The following is a 20,856-nucleotide window of genomic DNA, read 5'->3' on the forward strand; positions in this document are numbered from 1 at the left end:
TAAGTTTGTGCCACCAGGAAATGATCCAGTTCCAATAATGAAGGCAGTTCAAAGAACAATGTATAATTCAAATAGTCCCTGATTCTAAAGAAAATGGAGCCTCTGCTATGCACATGAAACTAGTCCACAGAGAATATTTATCTCCATCTCCATCTCCATCTCTTTTATGAGTCATTGAATCTCCTGAGAGAGGAACATACTCCACTTATCTGATGAAGTGGTCTGTGATTCATAAAACCTATACAGCAATACATTTGTTAGTCTTTATTTTGCCATACAATGGTTTGTTCTTTTTGCTGCAAGAGCCTTATATGGCTTCTCCTTGGAAATTCCTTGGAACAGCAACTGAAGCTATATAATGTGATAGATTGTTTACATAAACCAAACATATAAAAAGGTGAGTGATTTGAGGGTTAGCCATCGGTGTTCTTGCAGAGTACTAATGCAATAAAATAAACATAAGAACATTTTGCTGAACAGCTGATGTGGGGACTTCAAGAACAGTCCACCTGTACTATTTCCATGGAAGCTGCACCTCCAAGTTTTTTAAGAAATGGAGAAACCATGACAGTGGAACCAATGTCATAATTCATTTCCATGCAAATGCTGCCTTTGTGTCCACGTTTTCAGAAACACATGGATATTGTTTTGCTCATTGCTATATTAGATTATAATACATAGCAAAATAATGTGTCAAAAAAGTCCACCCAGTTCACTTATTACCAGAGCTATCCTTAATCCTACTTACTCCTGGAATCTTCTTAGGGATGAAATTACTTGGCCAAAAAATAAATTTGTATAGCAGGTAGCATTACCCAGTTAATTTTGGGTGATCTCAAAAAAGCTAGGCAGGGACAAATTGGATTACCATCTACTGTAGCTAAGAGAGCACCAGGAAAATGTAGGGTGGGAGGCAAGAGATGAATGACAAAGACAGTAGGAGTTGGGACATATTGCAAGGAAAGTTTGTTCCTTCTCTCCTGATTTGAATAATTTTCTGAGTTTCACCTGTTTGGGCTAGGCAAAACAAGCTCGTCTTTTCAGAGCCCTCTCAGGTCATTATGGAATAAGCAGGAAGCACTTTAGAACTAACTGGAAGGAATGTAATGGGCTGTGTATTGTTTGTTAGATGAAAGAAACAGTCAGTCATGTCTTTTGGAACTGTTTGTTGGGATGACGATGAAGGTTCACTACTGCAGGGACTCTGAGTTGCTTCTTCAAGTTATTTCATTATCAACAATGTTGGTGAGAAGATTGATTTGAAAACCTGATATGCAGCTGATGCGGATATTTTTGCAGAACTCTGGGCTTTTTAATTTATTGTGACTGAGTATACAGACTTCTTCTGTAGGCAGCAATTGTGTGGCCTATACTGGCCTAGCTTCAGCATTAACTTGGAGGAGGAAGACTATACTGAGAAGTTGAAAAAAAAATGTGCCAGATGTCCCTGGCACACCACTTCTCTTGTAGCTACCAAAAGTACAGATTCATGGGAGGCTTTACCTTCTTAAAGAAATAGACTAAGCTCTTAAGAAAGGCTTACAGAATTGGCTTGCTTCCTGGCTTGATTTATCAGGTCCTTAATGTGAGAGATGTTCTTCCCCAGGTTATCTTGAAGTTGTTTGATTGGTTTCAGTTTATCCATCAGCCGATCTGCTTCTTCTCCCAGATTTGTAACAGTGTCATCTGCATCAGCAACTTTATGTGAAAAACAGAAAAAAACAGAACCAATTAAATTTTTGATGCAAGGACCATTAATAAAAACTGAGGGCACTCTGAGGCAGTGAGTTATTAATAGAAAATGAACTCCTCCCTTGACTCTCTCCTCTCAAAGGTTTGTATCATGAGTAATTTATCAAAATACCCCATTATGCCTGAAATAGAAAACTGTAGGTTAATTTGCACTCTGACCAATAATATAAAACATTTTTACTTCATGTGGTCATTTGGATTTCATTATTAATTTCCTGATCTGGACAGATGCTTTGGGAATGGTGGTTTAAATTAGCCATGATACAAATTTTAAAACAAGAATTTCAGGAGTAAAAGGAAGGATGTTACACCAAGTTCTAGATTCATGAACCATGTTTAAAACTGGGGTTGCTGTGCAAAAAGCGATCTGCAGTAATCATATTAAAGATGGAAAATAATTTCCATTTTAATTTTAGAACTTGGTTTAAAGGCAAAATAGTAGCAAAGCAGCAAGAGTTAGAAAAGTATTCTGGGGAGCTAAGATTTCAGGGCTTCATATTCTGGCATTGCTGAACACACTTTGAATAGAATAGTAGCATATTTGCCAATTAATACACTAAATGTTTCATATCTCAAACATAGTTTTCCAGCTGTCCTGAAATCGCAAAATTTGAGTAATATGACAATGGGAGCTTCAGAGCATGGCTCAGCATGAACAATACAAAATAATGTAATGTCCATAGGTGGCTTCATATATTATATGTATAATGGGCTCCATGTCTGGATTAGGTAGCAGGTTAATACCCCTGACCACATCCCTAAAATTACAAGATTCCAAATCTTACTGAAATCTGTTCTCATAGATCTCTACCTACATTGGCCTGAATCTGTCTTCAGGGCATGATAATCTAGAAAAAGGAACTATACATGGACAGGCCTGGCAACCTTGGCAATGTGTATAATCCCATCCATATATATAAGGGGCAATTATGATTTCTGGCTTACTGGATAAGATCTAGCTGGCTTTGGAAGCTCACAAATGTAACATGTTAAGTGCTTTCCTCTGTGGTGTCTCTTCAGTATGTGGTATTCATGTTTCATTTCACTGTTATGGACACTGAAAGATGCATCATAGTGAGTACACTAATTACGCATTTGAATACACACACTTGATCTTAGCCAAAAGGACGAGAAGCGATTGCATTTGAATATGAAATATCTTCTATGGTCCATCCTGAGTCTACTGCCTAACAAGTAGAAAGCTCTAAGCTCTAGCAAAATGTAGCAGAAGTGTTTGTATGTGCATGGGAATATATTGAATTTACTCTACACAAAATGTCTGTTTTTTTCCTGCTGAATGTTTTAGATGATTAACCAAACCGAAAGTATTATGTTTAATGAGTTAAATCTTGATGTTTAGTGAAAATGATTTCTATAGCATCAGAACATCTGGAACACTCACAATGAAGAACCCCAATTTTTGTCAGATGAAGGGGTGCCTGGAATAATATTGTTTTGTACATTCATCCTCAAGATGCGAGAGAACCAGTGAATAATAACAAGTATAACAAGTTATCAACACATTGGGAAATACAGATGGTGAATCCGCATGTTAGAACATGCAGATCTTGTGAATGAAAGCCTCCAAGACCCTTTGTTCCACCTGAGCTTTTGATATAACATTTTTTTTAATTTTCAAAATGAGTTTGATAGATGCATATGACCATATAATATCAGAGCTAGGATACATTCCTTTCTCATGGCAAAGCTGCTTGGATAAAATATGTTAGTACCATTGCTGGAGCACAACAGCTATTATTATGCAACACCTAGCAATAGGAACCATGCAAATATGTATGTATGTATGTATGTATGTATGAATGTATTTAAAAAGAATAAAGTACATGAAGTTACAAGGGAAGGGGAAAACACTTACACGAATAAAATTAAAACCTTATACGTACTGATTCCTGTAGGCAAGTTTTGGAGTTTTTTTAAAAAAAGAAGAAGAAAGCAATTTGTAAGATAGTTCAGCAATATAGCAAACAGCAATATAAAACAAATTGATGACTGAACAAAAACCTGAAATTGGGCATTGCTTGGCATGCTGGATTATGCTGATTTGGGATAAGTGTGATATTTTCCCTTAGGATTTTTAGAGCATGGTAACTAGCTGATCAACAGATAATTAAAACTTGGTTAATGAATATGAACAGCAGGCCTGAAGAATGGTTTTTACTTGATGTTACCATGTATCAGCGAAGACGTAACATTTCCTCATCTCATAATTATGGTACTCTTCCTGTCTCCTCCACCTTTTCTTTGGGCTGTGCACATCTCTGTTTTGCTGGCTTAAAGTTCTCATGTTAGTTTTAAATCAGAATCTGAAATCATACCAACTATGGGGTAAAGATAGAATGCTAATGAAAGCTGGTGCAGAAAGGAGAATGAAGGGGGCATTTAAGTGAGGAAGGTGAGCAACAAGAGTGAAGATCAAGACAGCCTGCAAGGAAATCCAGATCTCTCTACTCCAGTTAAAATCCAAACAGCAAGTACAGCTCAGGGAAATGCCCATCTTCAAATGTGCCTGGGAATATGCAATATGGCAGGGATAAACAGACTTCAGTCATACAAGATTGACTTGAAATGTTTTTCCCCCAAATCCTCCAACTGGACTGAGACCCAAAACAATGGCTCAGGCAGAAATGGACACCTCTGAATATCTGTTCAGTCTAGGAACCTGTGATTAGCTGCAGACTGAAGCTCAAAAGTCATTTAGCACAAAAATCTCCAAGTGGTCTTTTTCTTTACTAATTAAGACTCACTGTTAGTATTGCTAGACAATGGGGAATCTGAAGCCCCTGTCAGCCTGGTCAGTTGACTCTAATCTAAATTGTGTCCATGCTTGCTACAAGCCAAAATCTTAATATAGCAGAACTGTGATAGCAAACAATGTTCAGGAACACCATTCCTGAATTTTTCAAGAAGAAAGCTCTAGTTTACATAGCTGAGGACTTAAATCTTCAAACACACAATGAAACTGCTCTCTATCCAAAAAGAAAGCACATATTTGTGGGGATATGACAGTGCAATGTTGTTGTTGTTGTTGTTGAAAAGATTCAAAAATTCTAAGACCATTGTCCTCGGGCCTTATCGGTATCTCTATCTTTTTCCTTTACATTTTCTCAGACGAATTAATGTATCTTTTGTCTACAAATCAGATTTTCCTGCATACTGCAGGGATGACCAGATCTGGAATGTGTATGTGTGTCTCCCAACTTAAGGGAGATCCACACATTGATGCAACATTTTCCTTCAAAGTTCTTCATTCACATACACAAACCAGATACAAATTTAAATTCTATGAAAAGTGGACAATACATGCAGAACAGTATATATGTTTCCAAATGAAAAACTGAGCATTTGATAGCAATTTCAGATTTTATGTATATAATATCTCAGAAAGTCTGTAATTTAAATCTTAAATTTTTCACAGCAGATAAAGGGTTTCTAGTGAAAACGGTTATTCATCTGCTAAAGGTCTTAGAGCTGTGTTAGAGATATTCTTTCTGAATTTTTCTACATAGTGCTTTTCAGTGAATATAATAAGTAAGGTTCAGCATAAAATACTTTCCTAACATATCTGTTTTACCCAAGAGATTATAATACATCTTCTACAACCAAAAGACAGCTTTATTACAGCATTCTCATTTAAAGATTAGCTTATATACCTAGTTGATACGTTCAAACTACAAAAGCTTGTCATTATTTCTACTGTCCTGGGAATGATCTTTCAAGGACATTTTCATTATTAAAATTTGGAGCTATTTTTTTTATATCAAAAGAAATGTGTTAAGAAGGGAGAAAATGGAAAACATGCTGCCAAAACAATGAAGGAATTATATATGGGATATCACCAGGCAGGTCTAATTTTTAAAATGTAGGATTATTCACCACCTTTCTCTCTATAGATAAACTTTACCGCCACCCCTGTATGAGTAGGTTTGAACAGCACATAACACCATAATTTAAATCAGGGGAAGGAGCAACCCTTTCATTTCAGAGGATTAGGAAAAAGGACAGAAATCAAAGTACACAGGCATAATAAAGTCTTACTATTTTTAGTAGGATCTTTCAACATAGCGTTTGTTTTGGCCGCATCATCAGCAACTTTTCTGTAGTTGTCTTTTAAACCAAGGAGGTTCTGATTGAGACCTCTGATTTTAGCCAGTACCTCATTTGCAGTATCATTAGCTTGCTTGGCTTTGTCTTTGACTGCTTGCACTTTGGCTGCTGTATCTGTAAACAGGAGTGGGGAGAAACAATCAGCACCAAGAGACTTATCACATCCTGGACACAGTATGGCTATTTGAGCAAAGTGTGCTGTGTCTGTCCTACTGTGAAAGAAAAACTCTTTGTTTTTGAAAAGGTAAATCTTAATTTTTTTAAAAAAAATTAAACATAAAACTTATGTTATAAGCACCAAGAGAACCCACTTCTCCTTGCTGTATAAAGCCTCTCTTAAGGTATGCGTACTTAAAAGAAATATAAATTGGGTGATTTAGAAATGGGGTGGCCGGTCTTAAGACTACAGTGCGGCTTGGAAAATGGTGACTCCCAGACTCCCGGCTGCTCTTACCAGTCGAGCGTGAAACACTGTTTGCAATCTTCTGGCTGCAAGCAGCCATCCGGAGGACAGATGGGGTGATTCCAGGTGTTTTCCTTATCTGGAAAAACACTCCTGGGCTTTAGGAAAAAACCTGCCTGATCCTGAAAAAACTGCCGCTTTGTCAGTTCTGCCCACTGAGCCCGTGGGCACAGCTGTTCAGCCCGCCATGTCCCCACCGGAAGTCTCTATTTTCACTTATTCCAAGAGGATAGACCATGTAACCCAGTGCTTCCCAAACTTTTTCCTTCATTACCCAAAACCAGTTATCAGAAAGTCCTTTTTACCCAGTGTAGGTAAAACACTTTAACTCAATTTATATGTCCCTGTTGTGATTGGGTAATGGGTTCGTGTGTTGTTACTCAAAGGAAAACCACTTCTACTCAGTTTTGGGGAATTTACCCAGGTTTGGGAAGCGCTGATGTAACCAATCTGAACTAACAGGAATGAAAACCAATTATGGAATTCTCATAGTGCTGTAACAATGAGATCTTATCAATAAATGTGCGAATCACATAATATTGCAAGAAATATAAATGAAACTGAATTTTTTATTATTAGTTTAGCTAAATTTGAAGAATACAAATCAAACATATATTAATTGAACTATTGTCTGAATTGTTTCTGGAATCTAAATTTATATAGTAAAAAAAAGTGGGGGGTATGTTTCTGGACATAGTTTTATGTTTTTAATACCCCTACTTTTTGCTGACCTCCTGCAAACCACTGTGTCTCCTGCACTGGCAAAGAAAAGTTCACAGATTCTTGTGAGCAGGTTTAATTAATCTTTTCTTTTTTTTAACCACAGAAGTCTCTAATCCAGCATAATTTGGCACAATGAAGATATCAGGCTGGTCTGTATGTAACTTGGTCCACCTCTGCTACCCACAATCCTGCAGAAACTTGTTTTACTTCCTAGGCAAGCAGCACAAGTGAACTGTGATGTCATGCCTGTTTACTTCATATAATTAAAATATTGGCAGCAGATCTTGGCTTCCATTTACCGCTGTAAGCAGCAAATCTTATATTCAATTTCAGCCACCTTCTGTACAGATTTCTTATGTTTCTTCAGAAATGACGTGCTTTGCTCAACTTGATCTTTTTCTCTCTGAATGTTTGCTCCTGTCTTAGCATTTTTACTACAACAGCAAGGAGAGGCACTTTGGGAAAATGAACTAAAATGATGGATTGGTTGGCAGAATGTTGTCTTTCATTGCTTTTTAAAAGGAAAAAAAAAGGATTTTTAAGAATGACAAGAAAGTGAATGCTCTTGCTAAACCAAAAGAAAAGAAAATGAATATCAAGTAGTTCTCCTTATGTGGCATAGCTAACACATCTCAAAGAACTAAAACAGACAAGAGAACTTATAGGACAGAGGACAAAGCATAAAATATACACATATTTTTCAAAAAGTGGAAGATCAAAACCAGAAATATACTGAGCCAAAGCTGTCAGCATACTGACACTTCTTACTAGAGCTGAGCTATTGGGCTGCAGTGATAATGCTCACAATGGTACTTCCACTGTGTTTGGGTGGGCCAGCAATGGTAACACTTGTTTGGAAGCATGGGGTAGATTTCGGCAGCAAGGAGGGGAGCAGACAGCGGTGACAGTAGCAGCCCAGTGACCATGACCAGGTGACATCATTGAGAAAGACAGAATGAGGGTGTGGGGGAACCTGGACAAGGTTTCCAGTGGTCCTGGAAGGGGGCTTAATAGCACCACTAATAATGGCATATTAGGAAAATATCTTTGGGAACACAAAGACATGACATTGACTCAATTCTTACATGATTCTTACTGCATTTGGTCAGAGGCAAACTGGGGTGAGGGAAATGAGGTAGAAAAAGAAAGAAAAGGAAAAGGAAAAGAAGCCACAATGCAAAATAATATAAATTCAACAAGGTTGGGAATTGAAGTAGGGGGAAAAAAAGTTTCTTTGGTTTAGGAAAAGCATTGCACTCGAAATACTGAACAGTGAAAATTTATCTTAACCCCACTTACCATTTGGAATTGCTGACAGCTTTTCCAGGGTGTCATTCAGAGCTCTCAAGAGAGCTGAGTTCCTTTCCCCTGCCCCTTGCAACTTATTCTGCATTCCTTTTAGATTATCTTCATTTGCTGTAAGGAGTACACAAATCAGAGATTTAGTTATATTAACATAATTAATTATAAGTTTAATGTATCTTGAAAGGAATTCAGGGCTACATAGGAGCTATCTCAATTTAGTACCATAATTATTTTATGAGGGAGCTTAGGCTAAGAAATTATAACTGACCATGAAGAGTTTTCATTGAGTTTTCGGACTATTTATGGCTTGGAAGCACTCAAGCACTCAAATCACTACAGACTGAACATTTATCATGATTTACTCATTTGAAATCAGTTGGTTAACTATTACATCCAGCCTGATAGTGCTTGGAGCACAGATCATTGACATAGGCTAATAGCCACAGTTTTATTAACCCCCCTGCCAAGATATGCATATTGAAAAAATCAATTGTGCATGCTTGCATTGGCACTGACTAATTAAAGCAGCCATGTCTTTTTTCAGGCTCATTCAGAAGCATGAAGAAAGCTGTAACTACTTTAAAGAGAATATGTGCACCTCTTATAAACCATTTTCAAAGTATGACTAATGCCAACCATGGCTTTTGAAGTTTAAGTCAAGGTTTCCATAATGTTGAAAATCTTGGTTTTCTGATGTTCTTGCTATATAATTAAGGACAATAAGAGTCTATTCAATCTGATACAGAAATTTTCAACATTGCACAATGGGAAGACTTACTGGACAACCCATGAGGATTTTAAAAACATAATATCCATCAGTGACATTGCTGTATAATAACAGAATTCTCAGAATCTGGTTTCTTCAGTATGTGTGTGTGTCTGTGCACCTGCAAATGGGTGTGTTTGCAAATATGTAAGAACGTGAAAGAAAAAAGCATAAAAAAGATCAAAGCAATCTCACAAAGAACATTTTACGCACTGTATGTATTCCCATTATATTCACTTGATACCAAGTAACTGCCACTGACAAAGCACCATTTGAAAAGCCATGAAAACAAAGAATCTCTAATGTGATCACTATTGGAGGCAAAGCTAACAGTTTATTCATCTTTTCTCTCATGGGCGCACATGCACAAATACATTCTAGAATAAAACTCATCTCTGCATAAAAGAATAGACTAAATAGCAATTTAAACAGAAATTATGATCCAAATCATAGGGACAGTAACTGTATATTCAGTATCATACTAATAGAATATGATTCAATATATTTTGCTGTGTGACAGTGGTGTTTCTAAAGATATCATTTTCTCTAAAAATGATTGTGTTAATATTGTCAAAATGTATGCTCCAATTTAGATTTGTGGGTATTGTCAATACATATGTCAGGAATGTAGTTTGGCAAAGAAAATGCAGATTAGCTGCAGAACAGCGAGGAAAAAATTGAGGCAAAAACACCCTTTTTGTAGAAAATGTCACTTTTTCCTTGGAAATAAAAGAACTGAACTAATGGCAAAATGGGAATGGACCATTAGTCTTGCTGAAGCTGGCAAATATGAGAGAATCCAAACATAGGGAAGTTAATGAGCAATACCTAAACAAGAAATATATTATTGTGTTTTTAACTGGAATATAAAGTAATCTTTAGTAGAATGATAGCCACAATAGCTTTGTCAAATGGCATATTAGAAGGAATCTAATTTCTGAAATATTTGTTTCATAGGAAAGAAAACTGATTGCTCGTTAAAAGTGGCTCTGCAGCTCTCTTAAGGAAAAAATAGTTACATAGCTTGACCCAGAATGATCAAATGAATTTTCAGCATTAACTATTCTAGGTATATCAAATGAATGTGTTGTGCTAACAAACAGCATTTTACTCATGCTTTGTTGAATTTTTAATATTCCTACCTCCCTTCTGGCATTTCGATGGCAAACCTTATCCTATTTTTGAGGTACCTCTAGAAGCAGCAGATAGGAAGGGTTTATAAAACTGAACCCTCACTTTGCAAAGCTACCATTGTATATACAACCCTTCTTGCCTACGAATACCTCCTAGAAAGATGGAGACACAGAGAGCTTTCCAATGTATTTACAGCGTGGTTTTTCACAGGGTAACACTTTCTTGCATAAAGAACACAACTTTCCAAGTAGTTTTTAATCTTGTTCTAAAATAAATTTCAAAATAAGATAAAATAAATCTTGTTCTAAAATACTTTTTTCTAATATTCTTTTAAGATCCTTTGGGCATTTTTTGAAAATATATGGCACATATTTTATGCTTTTAATATAATCGCCATATAATAGATGTACATCAGGCAGTAGCTTTAGTAGTTCTGCAGCCCAATGTTTCATACATTCACCATTTCTTGCCAGGGTGAATTCCTCAAGTTATTTCAATTATTTCATTTCTGTATTACAGAATTGCTTCATTTTGAAACAGCTTCTAATGCTATACCCATTAAACCAGGCTATTTTTATGGCTTTTAATAAGTTTAATCTCTGTGGATCTCTTAAATGCCAACATTCTAACTCCATCTGTTCAATATTTTCCCGTTTAATATCTCAAATGCATTTTAGTTTTTTTCAAAATTAGAAAGAAAAAGGCAAAATAATTTCCTGAGAGAGTCTCATACAGAATGGAGGATAAAGTTCCAAAAATTATCATTCATATATATATATATATATATGAATGAATGAATGAATGAATGAATGAATGAATGAATGACTGCACTGCTTTTCTAGTGAAAAACATTCCAAAATGCCACAGTTTGAAGTTGCCAGCAATGAAATTTATCCTCAGAGCAATCTTCTAAACTGGATAAAGATCTTGCGGGTCACAAGTGGAAAGGATTTTCTCCCTGTAGGAAGACTATGATCCACTGAAGGGATCTCACTGATAGTAGCAAGAAGAGGCAACCTTTTTCTTCAATCAATTCCCTATTCAGCATTCTATACAAGTTGTCTCAGAACAACAGATATGAAGTCAGTTATAAGCTATTAATTACAGATAATGGGAACAATAAAAGCAGTAATAGAATAAAGTAAGACATACTATTGAAGTTATGTACCAGCTTATTTTTCAGAATGAATGAAGTTTGCATAAATACAAAGACAGATGGCTTACAATACACCTGAAGGCAAGACTCTTGTTTGAAAACTAACAGTTTTTGTGAAATTTTCTAAGATGGTGCGCTTGTTTTTGAAAGCGTACTTTGTTCAAATCTTTGTCAAAGTGAAGAACATCTTCAAATAATATCAATATGGAGAGAAGACTGAAGGGAGGATGGAAACTTGCCAAGGGCAGAAGAGTGTCCCTTCTTTATTGAAAATAATAAAATAGGTCCATTAAATGTACACAAAAGTGAGTACATCATCTTGCTGTTCCTAGTATTTGCTGGCAACAAAAACAGTCATACTGTATTATACTAGGAATTATATTAAGAAGGATGAAGCTTTCTTTCTCACTTTTTCAAAAGCAGTATCTTCATGGAGGTGATTCCCACTTTCTTCCTGACTTGCTCTAGAAATGGTTGATCATTCTGGAATCCTGTGAAATGCTGTGGGTCTGTCTTCTTGAAAGCAAGTCAGAAAGATCATGAGAAAGCCCCTCAGTAAATATTGCCTTCAAGTATGTGGGAGAAAATTCTTAGGAACTGTTACGTCTCTCACCTGGCCACAGGAATATTTCCCTTAGGGGCCTTCTTGTCACACAGCTGAGTGGATACATAAGTATGCATGTATGTTTGTGTTGTGTATATGCATATATGCACATACTGTATGAATTTAACATTACCCTTGTGCCATTTTCTAAGTCAAAATTGTCTCTAGATGCTTGTTGTCCTTCAAGACAAAAATAAAGGTACAGTCTTTCTCAAAGGAAATAAAGAGAGGCATGCTGGGTAAATGAATGTTGATAGAATCGCTAACGTTCATCCCGATAATACATTAGGAAGAGTTGAGAAGATAAATTCTTTTTCTCAAGGTAATCAGAAATTCCATGCTTGAAGCCAAGAATGTATGGGGTGGTAGACCACTCAGATTCTACAGTGGCATTAAAAAAGAAAAGCCAGAAAGGGACCCTAACTCCATTTGATAGTTTGAGAAATCTTTATTCATCTATACAGCTGACATCATGACATCAAGAAAAGGGGCCTGACCCATTCCATTCCTTTGCTTGCTGCCATCAGGTTTCCCACCTTCTCTGCTTCCTAAATTCCAGTACCATAGTGCCATCTACTGATAGCTAAATAATTTGCAGTAGTTTTTTAAAAAAAAATATTATTACAGAGGTAAGCATGAGGGAAACCTTGTGTGTGTATAGTTGGAGTCTGGTCCTTGCACAATGCCCACTGCTATCCTCAGGCTGCTGGAAATTACACTCTCCTTGTATAGAACAAATTACTTTCTAGCCAACATACTATATGCATAAAGCATCATGTGCTAGCACTGCAAAATTATTATCATCAATTCAGAAGTATCACATTCTGAGTTTGATGGGACTTACTCCCATATTAAGTGTAGCATTGCAGGTTCATATAAACAGAAAGTATCGCATGCTAAGAAGACAGAATTGAAGAAAGCACTGCTATTAATTTTATGTAAGACTAGCTCCGTATAATACTTTGAAAATGAGTTACCAATATTAGAGGAAGTAATGAAAGCATCATGATTTTTTAAGAAAATCATACACAGCAGGCAGTCTCTCCAATTCCCTTGTCTAATGAGCAGGTCAAAGTTTCAGAATTAACATGACAATTCTTAAGAAAATTCTCAAAAACACAGCTCTTGTTAACTTATCAGTCAAAATGAAATAATAACTTCTATCTGAATGGTTAGCATTTTTGGCCCTTTATTTTGCAATTAATCTTCCTTACAGAGAAAAGTGTTATAATTAAATTTCTCAATACAGAACTCCATAGACCATATATCTTAAAAATAGTATATTTGATTCAATTCTCTTGCTTTGAAATTGATTCCTAGCATATATTCTGACACAGAGCAAACCAGGGAGAGAAGCTTTCCATCATTCCTTCCAAGAATGAGAAATATACACATGGGCAAAATGCTAGCAGTAGAATTTACTTCCCCACCAGTCACTCCTCTCTTCAAATTTCCACCACCACCAAGAGAGGGAAGAAACTAGTAAATCTCTGGTTTAACAGCTGCCATCAGACATTTTGCTCTGTAAGGCCTCTTTCAGCACTTTTTGGTGTTAACATATGGCAATCTCCTGATTAACCACCATGTTATACCTTATACAATTGGCTACAATTCAAGTACTGTAGAAGTTGTATGAAAAACATTCCCATTGGTGCCACAGGTCAGGCTTGAGTCCTGGAGAATACATTACTTAAGTAGTACTTAGGTTTTCATTACTTTAACAAGAAGATTATCTGAAGTACAGAGAGATAAATTAATAATAATTACTGCTTCCAGAAACTCTTTTATTCAGAATCTTTCAATTCTGAACTTCCTTTCTGAACTCTGGAAAATTCTAATACAACCGTATTCTATATGCTCTTAGTTACTCAGTACTCTTTTTCTAACCCAGAAATGCCAACCCACAGTTCCAGAATAATATTAACAACAGTGCTGAGGCAAATACCACCAGGCAAATAAAAATATTTGAGTCTAATTCCATTTTAAGTTTACTGAAGCCACAACATGGATTTACAGGGCAAGTAAAATGTGCATCATAATATACATTACCATATATACCGAACAGAGTATTGAGGAAAACATTAAAGCTGTATATCCTGGCAAAGCAGTTTCATCACTGTTAAGATTTTTCTAATGAAAAAGAAAAATCAGCTCTATACTTCTCCAGTAGGAGGGTTTCATGACCATATATGAATGCTTTCTTTGGGGTTTTATAAGAAGCTTGTGCTAAGGTTATCTTGATTCAGAAAAGTATAAGCATCAGTCATTGAAAGAGAGTTTGATGCATCCAGCTCAGGTTACAGGCCTTAGCTCCCTTGGGTTGATCTCAAAAAACTTAAGCAGGAACAGACCTGCTTAGTACTTGGATGGAAGATGCTCAGGAAATTCCAGGCTACTATAGCATTTCAAATGATCCCAGAAGAAGGCCAAGAAAACTACACAGGAGTTTTGAGGTTGATTCAAGGGAGTCTTTAGTTTTTCTTGAAGATGTAAAACATATTCATTTATGTGAAACATGATTGCTTACTTGCAATAAAATATTTATTTATTATTGCATTTATAGCCTGTCTTTTTCTGTCATTTTATCCCCATAACAATGCTGGGATAGAACTTGGAGAGACTGATTGGCCCATAGTCTCCCTGAACATCTTGGTGAGCTTGGGGGTCTCTCTGGTCCAAGTCCAACACCAAGTCCATCTACATTATGTTGACTCCACTTTGGTTTGATTCGGTTACATAGTCATGGCAATCCACTTTACAAATCTATTGGTTACAGTTTTCTGGATGAGTGTGGGGGGAAAAACACATAATCACTAAATTTTATCTACTTCAAAAGGTATTTGTCAGAATACTTCGACAAAGAAATATATGCAGGTAGGAAACTCTAGACAAAATTTTACATCACACCTGCTGTAGTCCCAAGGTTATTGGCATTTGAAACATGGAATGTTTCATGCAATGATGCATGAGTTGTTAATGCACCATGTCTAATTTCTCCCTAAATAAGGGCAACCTTGTTTGAAGCCATCTTTTTCTTCTCTTTGTATTTCTGCCCTTATAATTATAACTAATGTTCTTGCAATAAGTTAAAGAGTAAAGATTTATCATGGCAAAAGATTTCATGGACCAGAAACTTTTAATCAGTTTAATAAAGTGTTGCAATCAGCACAGAGGAAAAAAACATATATAATAAAGTGAATGGCTGTTAAATATCATTTTATAGTTTATGGCAGTTTGGGCCATCATTTAATTCTGTGTTTTCTACCTTTGTATGTTTGTTTGTGGGATATGTACACACAGATACTCTAACAACTGGACTATAGTCCATAAAAGTAGCCCTTAGTTAATGAAGATATCATTATTTATTAGCACATCATAATAAAATCTCTATTTAAGATGCCACATGAAAGGTGAAAGGTCCCCTGTGCAAGCACCGTGTGTAAATCAGTTTTCCCCAACCTGGTGCTTGGAGCACCTCAGACGTCTTTAGACTTAAAAAAAAGAAGAAAAAAGAAAAAAGAAAAACTCTGTAGACCTGAGTTCATCACCTGGCTGACAGACATACAGTTTTCCTGACAACAGTACAAAAGTGATTTTCTATTTCTTTATTCCATAATATTTTTGACTGCCTAATGTCTGCTACTTCAGCAAAGGATCGTTACCTTGTCGTGGTGCTGGAGCTTGAGCACCTCAATGATGCCATGAACTAAACCGTGAAGGACCACCCAAGACGGGAAGGTCATGACAGAGAGGTCAGACTAAATGCGATCCCTGGGGAAGGTAATGGCAACCCACCCCAGTATTCTTGCCGTGAAAACTAAATGGATCAGTACAACCAGAGATATGTCGGTATACCATCGGAAGATGAGACCCCCAGGTCGGAAGATGGTCAAAATGCTACTGGGGAGGAACAGAGGAGGAGTTCGACTAGCCCCAGACGTGATGACGCAGCTAGCTCAAAGCTGAAAGGACGGCTAGCGGCCGACGGTGCTGGTGGTGAACGGCGAATCCGATATTCTAAGGATCAACACACCATTGGAACCTGGAATGTAAGATCTATGAGCCAGGGCAAATTGGATGTGGTTATTGGGGAGATCTCAAGATTAAAGATAGATATTCTGGGCGTCAGTGAACTGAAATGGACTGGAATGGGCCACTTCACATCAAATGACCACCAGATCTACTACTGTGGACAAGAGGACCACAGAAGAAATGGAGTAGCCTTCATAATTAATCGTAAAGTGGCTAAAGCAGTGCTTGGATACAATCCAAAAAACAATAGAATGATCTCAATTCGAATTCAGGGCAAGCCATCTAACATCACAGTGATCCAAATACATGCCCCAACCACAGATGCTGAAGAAGCTGAAGTAGAGCAGTTCTATGAGGATCTGCAGCACCGACTGGACAACACGCCTAAAAGAGATGTTATTTTCATCACGGGAGACTGGAATGCTAAGGTGGGCAGTCAAATGACACCTGGAATTACAGGTAAGCATGGCCTGGGAGAACAAAACGAAGCAGGACATAGGCTGATAGAATTTTGCCAAGACAATTCACTCTGCATAACAAACACTCTCTTCCAGCAACCTAAGAGACGGCTTTATACATGGACTTCCCCAGATGGACAACACCAAAATCAGATTGACTACATCCTTTGCAGCCAAAGGTGGTGGCCATCTATACAGTCAGTAAAAACAAGACCTGGAGCTGACTGTAGTTCCGATCACGAACTTCTTCTTGCACAATTTAGGATCAGACTAAAGAGATTAGGGAAGACCCACAGATCAGCTAGATATGAGCTCACTAATATTCCTAAGGAATATGCAGTGGAGGTGAAGAATCGATTTAAGGGACTGGACTTAGTAGATAGGGTCCCGGAAGAACTATGGACAGAAGTCCGCAACATTGTTCAAGAGGCGGCAACAAAATACATCCCAAAGAAAGAGAAAACCAAGAAGGCAAAATGGCTGTCTGCTGAGACACTAGAAGTAGCCCAAGAAAGAAGGAAAGCAAAAGGCAACAGTGATAGGGGGAGTTATGCCCAGTTAAATGCAAAATTCCAGAGGTTAGCCAGAAGAGATAAGGAATTATTTTTAAACAAGCAATGCGCGGAAGTGGAAGAAGACAATAGAATAGGAAGGACAAGAGACCTCTTCCAGAAAATTAGAAACATCGGAGGTAAATTCCAGGCAAAAATGGACATGATCAAAAACAAAGATGGCAGGGAACTAACAGAAGAAGAAGAGATCAAGAAAAGGTGGCAAGAATATACAGAAGACCTGTATAGGAAGGATAACAATATTGGGGATAGCTTTGACAGTGTGGTCAGTGAGCTAGAGCCAGACATCCTGAAGAGTGAGGTTGAATGGGCCTTAAGAAGCATTGCTAATAACAAGGCAGCAGGAGACGACGGCATCCCAGCTGAACTGTTCAAAATCTTGCGAGATGATGCTGTCAAGGTAATGCATGCTATATGCCAGCAAATTTGGAAAACACAAGAATGGCCATCAGATTGGAAAAAATCAACTTTTATCCCCATACCAAAAAAGGGAAACACTAAAGAACGTTCAAACTATCGAACAGTGGCACTCATTTCACATGTCAGTAAGGCAATGCTCAAGATCCTGCAAGGTAGACTTCAGCAATTCATGGAGCGAGAATTGCCAGATGTACAAGCTGGGTTTAGAAAAGGCAGAGGAACTAGGGACCAAATTGCCAATATCCGCTGGATAATGGAAAAAGCCAGGGAGTTTCAGAAAAACATCTATTTCTGTTTTATTGACTATTCTAAAGCCTTTGACTGTGTGGACCATAACAAATTGTGGCAAGTTCTTAGTGGTATGGGCATACCAAGTCATCTTGTCTGCCTCCTGAAGAATCTGTATAACAACCAAGTAGCAACAGTAAGAACAGACCACGGAACAACGGACTGGTTTAAGATTGGGAAAGGAGTACGGCAGGGCTGTATACTCTCACCCTACCTACTCAACTTGTATGCAGAACACATCATGCGACATGCTGGGCTTGAGGAATCCAAGGCTGGAGTTAAAATCGCTGGAAGAAACATTAACAATCTCAGATATGCAGATGATACCACTTTGATGGCTGAAAGTGAAGAGGAACTGAGGAGCCTTATGATGAAGGTGAAAGAAGAAAGTGCAAAAGCTGGCTTGCAGCTAAACCTCAAAAAAACCAAGATTATGGCAACCAGCTTGATTGATAACTGGCAATCAAGGAAGCTCTGGCGTGGGCTGGTCCATGAAGTCACAAAGAGTCGGAAGCGACTAAACAAATAAACAACAACACAACAATGTCTGCTAACCAAGTTTGACTCTGCATAATTTTTTGAGATCAGCTAAAGTTGCTGCTCCCAAATTCCTAGCCAGCATGCCCAACTTAGGATAGCTACTGAAGATCATTATTATCACCTTTTCCAGAGATAAGACACAGAGGCTGTCAAAGAGATTGAAGTGGGCATATAAGTACTTTAAATTGCCATACAATCTCTCCTGAAATTAAGGGCTGATCTGACAGAAGTGTAAATAAATATATTGCTTGCACATTAGGATGCACACTAGGATACAGTGGATCTCACTATTTTTTCAGTGAAATTAAGTAATTGCAAGAAAAGGTGAATCCATACCTTTAACATCATTTGCCTGTTTATTGGCATCATTAAGAACCTTGAAGCTTTTTTGTAATGCATTCCTGGCAGCATCCTTTAATGATCCTTCTGGACCAGATGCCTAGAGGGGAAAAAACAGAAGTAACTACCTAGTGTATCTGAAAAGTTTCCATGAAAGAGAATCAAGAGAAATTTACTGTCTTATTAAAAAAAAAAAGGCAGTGCAACTTAGTTGAAGAGTCATGATGATCCACAATCATCATAAATATGTTTTAAATTGTTATCTTGGATTACTGTAATATTCATCATACTTGTTTTGTTATTTTGGTTTCAGTATAAAAACAGAGTCCTCTCAGTTCTTCCACCGCTTTTGGAAGTATTTGTGGAAAGGACTAGATTAGCCTTTATGAATGGAAGGACATGTCAGCAGCAAATTAAGGAAAAAGAACTGTAATACGAATAAACTGATGCAGCAATGGAATATCACTGCCACATTGAGTTGTGTCCTATTTAATAGCGATTCTACTCCTAGATGGTATTTAGTGAGTGCCCAATTTTTTCCTAAAGAAGTAGTACAAGATTCATGTTAAACTTTTCCAAGCATCCACAAATGTTCATCATCTTGTAGTTTTGTCTATAGGATAAAACACCAGCTCAATTTTTCATTTTCAAAAGTCAGGGATGATAGATGGTAATTGCCTTATAGTCGTTCCTTATCCAGCTCATAGTCAGGTTTGGGCTTTAGGAATGAGCTGGATATACAGAATGATGCTCAGTCTTGACAGCCGGTTTAAACTTGATTGTGGTGGTGATGGTGGATAAGGTAAGATATAGAGGGCTGTCACCAGTTCAGTGGAATTTTTCTACTTGTATAGTGAAAAAGCAAGATTTCAAAGTATTCTTATTGTTAAAAACTATCCATGTGAACAGTTTGTTTCTGTCTTATGAAATAGCTGAACTGTTTTTGAGGAGAGAATTTCTGTCAGATTCAGCAACAGAAGCATCTGCTACATAAGATTACATTTCCTCTATTCTTTCTCCTGTGAGATCTCGAAGAGACACTGATCATCACTAGCAAGGGGCTACATACAAAGCTGAATATTATTACCAATAAATAAGTGTGAATGCTCGACTGGCTAATAAAAAGTTCATTAGACATAATGAAATTGTAAGATGCCCAATTTGCAATATAAAAAGTGAAAAGTGAATATAGTCAGAACCGACTAATTGAATTTGGCTTGAGTCTTGAGCGGGACTTTATGACTGCATTACATACAGTGTAAAATTATTTCCATTGAGCAGTTATTAATAGAGAGCTGATGTGAGTGACATTTTACAACACTAAATAAAAGGTAATCAGTCTAAATTCCCTATTGAACTATATGATTGCCATGAAAACACTTAATAGATGATAGCAAGCACGTGATGTATGTTTTAGAGAACTGGGATGTAATATTCAACTAAGAACAACTTTAAATATTTGTAGAGAGTAAAGGGGATGACCCTGACAAAAATATGAAAAAACTGTTACATAAGCAAAGAGGGCTGAAACATCCATCATCAACATCATCATCATCATTATTAATCGTGCCTTTAAGTGTTTGGAAGCAAGATAACATTCAGAAGTGACTCAGGCAGGCTCCTCTCTGATTCATTGGGGTATAAGAGGGATGGGAGGTACAGCACAACCAGGCTTGCAAGATTCTGTTATTATAACCCATATCAATAAAGCCTAGTTGTATTCTTTTTGTGTAGTTGTTTCTCTGGTCTGGTCTACCTATAACGGCTGATGTATTTTTAAAATACTGTAACTTTATACAGAGACAATGGATACTGTGTGTTTAAATTCATACACGGCCATACATACAACTGGGAATTTGTCTAAAATATGCATGGTGTTTTTACCTATGTAAAGGAAACAAATGAATTATCCATGCGAAAAGATGTGAGACTTTCACTTCCTTTATGGAAATGTGTGAACATTCATACTGCAATGGACCTAAAATATGTTACAAAGTGAATTTGCCTATAAAGGCAGTATCACAGCATAAAAAATGTAAAAGTAGCACCAAACACGAAGGGGAAAGGAAATAAATAAGAATGATTTACTGTGTAAATATATGTTAGGGTATAAGCCAAGTTTAGTTATGGCAATAAAGAAAACAGTTTAAAGAAAAAAGCCCTGTATGTATGTACATAT

General features: G+C 37.0%; 1 protein-coding gene across 1 annotated transcript in view; it reads right to left on the minus strand.

Moving 5' to 3' along the window:
• Positions 1–20,856, minus strand: part of LAMA2 (laminin subunit alpha 2) — a 352,961-nt gene that overhangs the window by 60,336 nt on the left and 271,769 nt on the right. The window contains exons 41-44 of the mRNA XM_063295339.1: positions 18,675–18,777; positions 8,363–8,479; positions 5,809–5,991; positions 1,544–1,698 (exon numbers count right to left, since the gene is read on the minus strand). Coding sequence (XP_063151409.1) covers positions 1,544–1,698; positions 5,809–5,991; positions 8,363–8,479; positions 18,675–18,777 — 558 coding nt within the window. The remainder of the gene's footprint in view (positions 1–1,543; positions 1,699–5,808; positions 5,992–8,362; positions 8,480–18,674; positions 18,778–20,856) is intronic.

Source organism: Candoia aspera, chromosome 1, assembly GCF_035149785.1.
Source record: "Candoia aspera isolate rCanAsp1 chromosome 1, rCanAsp1.hap2, whole genome shotgun sequence".
NCBI lineage: Eukaryota > Metazoa > Chordata > Lepidosauria > Squamata > Boidae > Candoia > Candoia aspera.